Source organism: Pterocles gutturalis, unplaced genomic scaffold (assembly GCF_000699245.1).
Source record: "Pterocles gutturalis isolate BGI_N339 unplaced genomic scaffold, ASM69924v1 scaffold14971, whole genome shotgun sequence".
NCBI lineage: Eukaryota > Metazoa > Chordata > Aves > Pterocliformes > Pteroclidae > Pterocles > Pterocles gutturalis.
The window spans coordinates 43,761-51,579 of NW_010105840.1; the positions used below are offsets into that span (position 1 = coordinate 43,761).

General features: G+C 38.8%; 1 protein-coding gene across 1 annotated transcript in view; it reads left to right on the top strand.

Annotated features, from left to right (window-relative positions):
- MALRD1 (MAM and LDL receptor class A domain containing 1) overlaps positions 1 to 7,819 on the top strand; it is a gene marked incomplete at its 3' end in the record, with an annotated part of 59,751 nt that overhangs the window by 42,287 nt on the left and 9,645 nt on the right. The window contains exons 11-13 of the mRNA XM_010087553.1: positions 2,436 to 2,545; positions 5,759 to 5,926; positions 6,973 to 7,093. Of these exons, the coding sequence (XP_010085855.1) occupies positions 2,436 to 2,545; positions 5,759 to 5,926; positions 6,973 to 7,093 (399 nt within the window). The remainder of the gene's footprint in view (positions 1 to 2,435; positions 2,546 to 5,758; positions 5,927 to 6,972; positions 7,094 to 7,819) is intronic.

Here is a 7,819-nt window from a genome sequence, read left to right on the forward strand (position 1 = left end):
GAAGGCCTTGGGAGAGCGACCACCTGGAGCGAGATGACCCGGAGCAAAAGAGCTCCGGAACCAAAAAGAGATGATCTTCCAGAGGGTCCTCACCTATATACTGGGCATGACGTATATGTTATGGAATAGATTATTGGCCACTTTGGGTCTCAATTCCAAACCTAAGATCAAATCCTGGGCTACTAACTGGGGTTGTGCTCCCTCCCAGCTTCTTCTGTTTGCAGACAGCCAGAGAAGCGGAAAGACCTTGGCAGTGGCGTAAACATCACTTTTTATCAGCTTTCTTCTGAGCACAAATCGTAAACACAGTCTCTTGCTAGCTGTTATGAAGAAAGTGAACTCTGTCTCAGCTTAACCCAGGACAGCATGGTATATAATAACTCTAACTGCACAACCACATGCCTTTTTTTTTTTTTCCATTGACCCCCAACTGGTGAACTGCACCAAAGTTGCTATTCTATTCACTTTCTCAGCAGGTATTTGATATTTTATTTTCTCTCTAGAATGGCACTGGTTCTGCATTACTGCATTGCCTGCAAGCATTATTGCATCACAGCTTCCAAACACTCACTATGCTTGTGTCTTTCCCATGTGGGTTATTCTAGGTGCTGGTGAGATCTGAGGTGAAATGTGGTCATAATGAAGGCTGCTGGTAGAAACATCTGCGCTGCAGCCTAAGCAGCATGTTAAATAGGGCCATATGGAACTATGTGCTGCTGCAGTTAAGCTGCTTTGACACCTAAATCATTACAAGTTAAGTTCACATCTTAATATGTTGCTGCAGGTTGAAGCCTCAAGCAGATCTTGAGGTTACCATGCAGCACCTCTCAAGCCCAGTAATGATGCGTTCCCCATATGTAAGTGCAAAGGTCTTTCTGAAGTGGTTTTGCACCCATCTAACACTGTGCCTGCTACAGCCGCATCATGGCTTCAGAATTAGGCTTCCAGAATTTGAGCAAGTTTTTGCTAATACTAAATCAAGGTTCTTCAGGTAGCAACAGTTGCTTGTGCTACCACAGGGTGTTTCTCTCTTTTCTCTCCTGGGGAGGGCAGCAGCAAATTTTGATTAATGAAGATCTTAACAAGGCTACTGTGGAGCCTCAGCTGCAAATTAAAAGAGGATCTTTTGAAGTACCCTTGCATTCCAATGAGGGGAGCTTCCCTCACGCTGTGGAGCGCAGCATGCCTGTTTGTACAAGGAGCTGTAACGGTCACCTCTTTGTGCCAGCCTTGCTAAAGTGATGCGATTATTCACATGGGGCTGGACCTAACCCTCTGCTTCATTATGTATCCATGGGAAATAAATGGCTAAGGAGTATGACTGTGGCAGCACAATAGCTGATTTTCCAAGATGTAAGGCAATATGTGTAATATCAATGCGCAAACAAGACTGAGCCTTTAGTGTTGTTTTGCATGGACTTTCATGAAAAAGTCTCAGTATTCAGCAAAGGCAGCACTGACGGCATTCAAAATATGCTGCTTTAGGGCCCCTTAAAGATGTTTATCCTTTCCTACCTTTGTCTGAAGCACATCTGCTGTAGTTCAAATCCAAAGGCAGTTCGTTTGCCAGAGTCCAGATTAGATCTTTAATTAAGCTTTCATCCCCACTAGCACAGACAACAATGTCAAGTCTGTGGACTCCATGAGAAAATATAGCTTATTCCATTGGCTCCCATGGTCTGCAACATTGTTAGCACGCTTAAAACTGGCTTGGCTGCACTGAGAGTGAATACTGTACCCTAAAGGAAATAAATTTTTGTTCTAAATTCAGTTTGAAACATTATTTAAGCCAATTAAAATGTGTCCTTTAGGGATCCCAGCTGAGGTCTGTGCTGTTTGATCTCCAGGTGCTCCGTGCTGCAGCTCCTGCAATCCCTTCGCTCTCCTCAGCCTGGGCAGAGAGCAGATGGGCACCACGCAAAGGTGATGGGAAGTAGTTGTAGTGTTTGGAGAAGGGAGATCTTAAGCTTTTTGCCTGAATAGGTCAGGTAACAAAATACATCCAGTGAGTCTGCACAGTAAAGCCCCCGCAGAAGCAGCATCTGACTGCCCTTTGCAGTGTTCTGCATTTACTTCCTCGGGTTCAGGTGCTTGCAGGCACGATGACAGGGTGGCCCTAGCAATGGCTGCCCAACTACCCCTTTTTCCTTACCTCTCTTTTGACTCGGTCGTGTTAATTTTGCTGTGGAGGAAAGAGGCAGGAGTGTTTAGCAGTTCTATTTTGTCTTTGCCTACACAGACCGTGGTCGCTGCAGCCTGTTACAACATCCTCCTCATTATCCACAGAGACCGAACTGACGGCAAAGCTGTTTCATTTGTTTACATTTATAAATAAGCTTTATGTGCCTCGTGGAGCACATAGTTATCTCTCTGAGGTAGCTATTTGCCATTGGAGCATGACATATTTCTCAAATTTCTTTGATTTTTGTTTACAGGAGCATTCATTTACTTCAGTGGCTCATATCAGATGAACGCGAAGATGGCCGTGTCTCGTCTGGGGAGCCCTTTCCTCATCAGCCTGTTCCCGGGGCCCTCCTGCTGTCAGGTAATGGTTTGATATTAACTGTCCCCACCATTGTAAACTGTCACTCACCTGACGTGCAGATATGGTATTCTTCCTAGTGTGAGTCTTGCTGCAGAAAAACTGGCTCCATTTTAATCCCAGGGGAAGGAGCTGCAGACTAATTCTTTGGGATGAGGGAGATGCAGCAGGCCTTTTACTGCTTTACTGCCAAGTTTTTATGTCTGATTGTTATTCATTCTAAAGCATCCACCAGGTGACTCAGATATAAGGCTCTGCTTCAGGTTTTTGCATACTGTGACAAACATATCTGGACAGCAACACCAGGGCCATATCAATTTGCAGCCAAAGCAGCTGCCTTTCAAGCAAGGCTGGCAACAGAGTCACGCTGCCGTCTGTAGACAGGCAGTGTTCACACATCCAACATCCCGGAACAGGTGACCTGTGGTCTGAACTCACTACATAGATTAACTACATTGGTGTGACGCAGAATTAGCTACTATGCTCCAGACACATTCTAAATTGTAATTGATGGTTTGAGAAGGATGTTTTTTGTGTTGATCAACCCAGTACTTCAGAGTGTGTCCTCTGTAGAGGAATGCAAAAACAACCAGCCAGGATGGTGGTTGATCTCAGAAACTAGAAAGCTACCTGGAAAAAATAAGTCAGGAGGGCTAAAAAAATAGAAAAACCTTAAATGAAAAATGAAAATACAGTTTTATAACTAGAATGCTGGAATTTTCAACAAAATATGAATTTTTAAAACTGAACTTGAAGAAATACTTTATATATAATTATATCATTAAAGAACATAATACAAGAAAACATTCCTAACTTTGTTTATCCTTTTGACTACTGAATAAAGTGAATAGATGCTTTACAGTTTTGTAAGTTTTTTCTTTCTTTTTGAGGCTTTTAAAATTTCTACTCCATAACTTTTCAAAGCTTATGCCGTACTGGGGAGAAGCTAAGTTGTGTAGATATGGTGTAATATTTTTTCTGCTGCTGCATAATGCCTCCTAATCTAAGAAGTCACAGAGAAGAAAAGAAAAAGATAGGGAAAGCTTGCCAAAATAATTTTATTATGTTCGATGGGAAAAAGAGGCTTTAGAGAAAAACAATAAAATTTAGACTAGTTGCTTAATTTTTCAGACTCAAAGTAAAACAGAAACTGTAATTTCACTTAGGAAAACTTTTTTTCAGAAATAAAAATGTCAGGAAACAACGTGTAGAGGAACTGCATTTAGAAGGCCCAGCAAATAGCAGAATTTTATTCCAGCAGGACTTGGGCTTCTTACTTTTTTTCTAGTGTAAGGGACCTGAAACAAGTGTTGGCTTAATTAGTTGTTTTACTATGGCTGATTTACATTGTGCACATCACTGAGTTACCAGATCAATAGTTGTAACTTGCAGCTGAGTAGAAGCTTCTTTAACAATTTAAGAACAGCATCTTGTTGTTATTTAATGCACTTCCTCAGTTCTTAGTCTTCACGTGGCTTGTTAGTATTGTAAAGAATCGGAAATAAAATAGATACAGCATGAAATCAGTCAAAATACTGCTGCAGGCAACACAGAAGGCCTTGCAGCACCCCATCAAAGCCCTGCATATTGCATTGCTCCTGGGATAACAACAGCTTTTGTAGGCACAGTGTATTTGTTCAGGAAGTTTGTCATCTATTTTGCAGATTTTGATACTGTGTAGATAAGCACCTTCCAAGTTCAGATTAACATATTTTAGAATCCCCTAAGGTGAACTGAGCACAACTGGTAGGTGAATCAATGAATTATTCTGGTTAGATCTATTGCAGGGTTTGGTCTGTGTTCAAAATAAATACAAACACAGCAGGGATGCACACACGTTTCTCTAGTTCAAAGTCAGAAAATAAACTTTTTAAAATTTTGAGTACACACATATTGAATGTCTTTGAAGTTCCCAGAGTCATCAAAAACTAGGACAAGTTCTTATCCACCTATAGATGTCTGAAAAAGAGTGTTTTGAAGACTGGAAGCCTGGCTTTCTGCCACATTTTCTCTGCAGACTTTTATTTCTGCAAAAGAGCAAGGAGTAGGGGTTGCTCATTAGGATGTGTATTGGTGTGTTATGCTCTCTGTGTACAAATGTGAGATGTTGCCCTCTGTTGGACGTCCTACTGAGAGGATAAAAGGATCTACATAAAGAGATCTGTGTTTATTAATAGCTTTACAAGTTCTTTGGCTCCAGTTGTTTAAAAAAAAAAAAAGAAAAAAAGAAAACAGAAAGAAAATTGGAGTCAAGGGATAGAAGTTTTACATTGTGCCTTACTAGCTAATTGAAGTTTTTAAGTAACTTCTTTCTGCAGCTTCTTGTAGCTGAGTCTTTCTGTAGATGTCAGCTAAGAAACATCTTTATTTAGCACAAGTTTTTGGAGTTGTAGAAGAAAATTTTTAGTCACAGCTGTCTGTTTATGGCTTTTTAATGGACTCAGTAGTCATTATAAAGTAGAACACGCAGACATAGAGAGTGAGGGTGTTTGATCTCTTATGTAATGAAAACAGAAAAAAATAATTTGTTTAAAAAGATGTTTGATAAATATAAGCCTTACATCTAGATTTTTTTAGGGTGTATTTCTTCAAGCATCTCGTTTTGAAAAGTGTCAGTATACCTGTTGCTTTGTGTCCCTTAACCTTTCTGGTGGGGGAAAAATAAGTTACATGAAAGTATTTCAATGTATTCGTAAGTCTTAAGATTATTTTTTGTAATACCTGATTTTCACTAATGGACAAAAAAGCAACACCATGGGAAACTGAGAGACCAAGTCCACCAGCCATGAAGCCAGAAGATATTAAAAAATTAACAGTGTGTTGTAGCAAGGATATTTCCACCAGTAACCACTGAACTACCATACTTATGAAGCTGTCCTGTATTCAGCACTTGCAAAGAAAAATAATATTTGAAAAAGTTTCTAAGTCTTTACTAAGCTAAAAAGAGTTAAGGGAGGTCATATCAATTGTTCTACATCAGATGACAGATACAAGTTAAGTGTAAGTTCTAAAAATATGCTTTACTTTTAATTATGGTTTTATCTTTGGACATAATGCTGCTCGTCAACATGCCATAGATTCACACATCTTTCTTTTATGCCAAGGCTGTGTTTAGACCTGTCATGTCTTTCTGTGTTATAATTTAGGTATATGAGTTGGTAGTGAAATCATTGAAGAATAATATCTTTTGTGTTTGATTAAAAACTCTCTCAACAGGTCAGATTTTGGTACCAGTTATCTCAAGATTCCCAGCTTTCTATTTTTAAGAGGACTGCACCAGAAGGAAGTTTGGAAAAATTGTATGACATTTCAGGATTGCCTGAGATGCGGTGGAAAAAAGTGAATATACCTGTAGAAAGCGTAGCTGAAGACTTACCTTTTCAGGTAATTAGAATTACATTTATGTTGCTTTCCAAAAGTTACTCTAATCTGGCCTTTAGAATTAATTTACTTTCATAATGAAGTTCTCATAATAGACAAGTTCTGTTCTTTAATGCTCATATAAAAAAAAAAATTCCATTCAGCTCTTTCAAAAGATATAGCTGTTAAAAAACATCCCAATTGTTTCAGTATTGTATGCACTCAAATCATCTTTCTGTAATAAAAATCAAGTAGCAATAGTGCAGTAGCTTTCGAAAAATTAACTTGCTATAAAAACTGCTGATCAGAGTGAGGACCTAACTGTGTTGGCTGAAAGCGGAATTGCAGATACTTCAATTTGCAGCATTGATCACAGAAACAGTTAGCAGTTTTCAAGTTTAAATTTATTTTTACATAATCTCAGGCTGCTACACTTTACTAAACTTAGAAAGGAAATGTTAGGGGAATCAGCAACTCAAATATAAGGATTCAACAAATCAGAATTCCAGTTTTGGTCTCTTCATTTTGTCTCGTCTAAAAGTGGTCTAAAAGAAAGGGCACTCAAATCTTATTATTGGTAAGTTATGACTGAACTTCCTTATATGATCTACTGAATATTTCCTTGTATTTATAAATGCATCCTTACAGTCCCTGTGTTTACTGTATCACTTTGACTTCAGCAGGCGAATACGAATTAACTAATACGATTAAACAGTTGTAAATCATCGTGTTTGGTAACCCTGGATAGCTCATTTAAAAAGGTGTATAACTTTTAATGATTCCAGCAGGAAGACAATTCATTCAATTAGTGATGGCTTTTACCAGTTTAGATTGAAGCAAGATCATCTGGGTTGCATAACTTTCCAGAAGTAAAGGTAGTCATGGCTTTGACAATTGAGGAGTAAATTTCTGACTTTGATCAAATCTCAATTGTCATTTTTGCTGGCTGGTATTTGGAGTTGGTTGTAGGTAGTATTTACTTCTTGAGCAAATGTCACAAATTGTAAAAGAATGTATGTCTCTTTATCATGTTACCTTTAATCAGCTAATTTATTTATTTTTCGTTACAGATTATTTTACAAGCTGCCATTGTAACAACTAATGCTACTGTTGCTGTTGATGACATCACTATAACAGAGGAATGTAGAATTTTGAACAAATCCCTTCCAGGTGTCAGCCAAGAAAATGAAGGCAGGTTTTGTGGTTTTCAATACATTTTCCCCAGTATTTGTTATGTATACCTGTGATTCAACCGACGACTTCAAGATACCCTTAGGAAAGTAGGGGATAATACGAGGAAAAAGTCCATCTGCTGCAATTGGTCATCTACAATGAAGACTCACCCTGTGAGTCCTCCAGTGAAGACTCATTAGCTGCTATAAGTAGCTTGCACTAGTTCTGCCAAGTGAGTTGTGATGGGAATTTGCAGATACCACTTTCTGTGTAGCACCTGCCCACATTCACACTTGTATGCAGAGACAGAAGCAAAGCATCTTACATTTTACACTGAAGAGCAAATCACACAGCACTATCTTTAGGGCAAGAGGGTGCTCTCATCATTACTGTCCAATACCTAACACAAGTTCCCACCAAACTTGTCTATGTGCTTGCACTTTGTAATCTTGAAGTGCAAACGGGTGAAATTTAAAATAACTGTGACCTTCTGTCAGACTGCTGCTTCTGGTCCTCTTGGCTGTTAATAACTGCTTTTGTAAAATGGCACGGACACATACACAGTTAGTGGTAATGCTGGTAGGTTATACCCAGCAGGTACTTAAATTTCTTTATTGGAAAATTTAAAGGCATGATAGAAAAATTTTGTTGTGTTTTTAAGGCTTCTCTGATCCCTGTGTACGGTCTGGTTGATGGTAGCTAGATATTTGAGGAAATATTAATTTGTTTTAATTATTTTCCCTA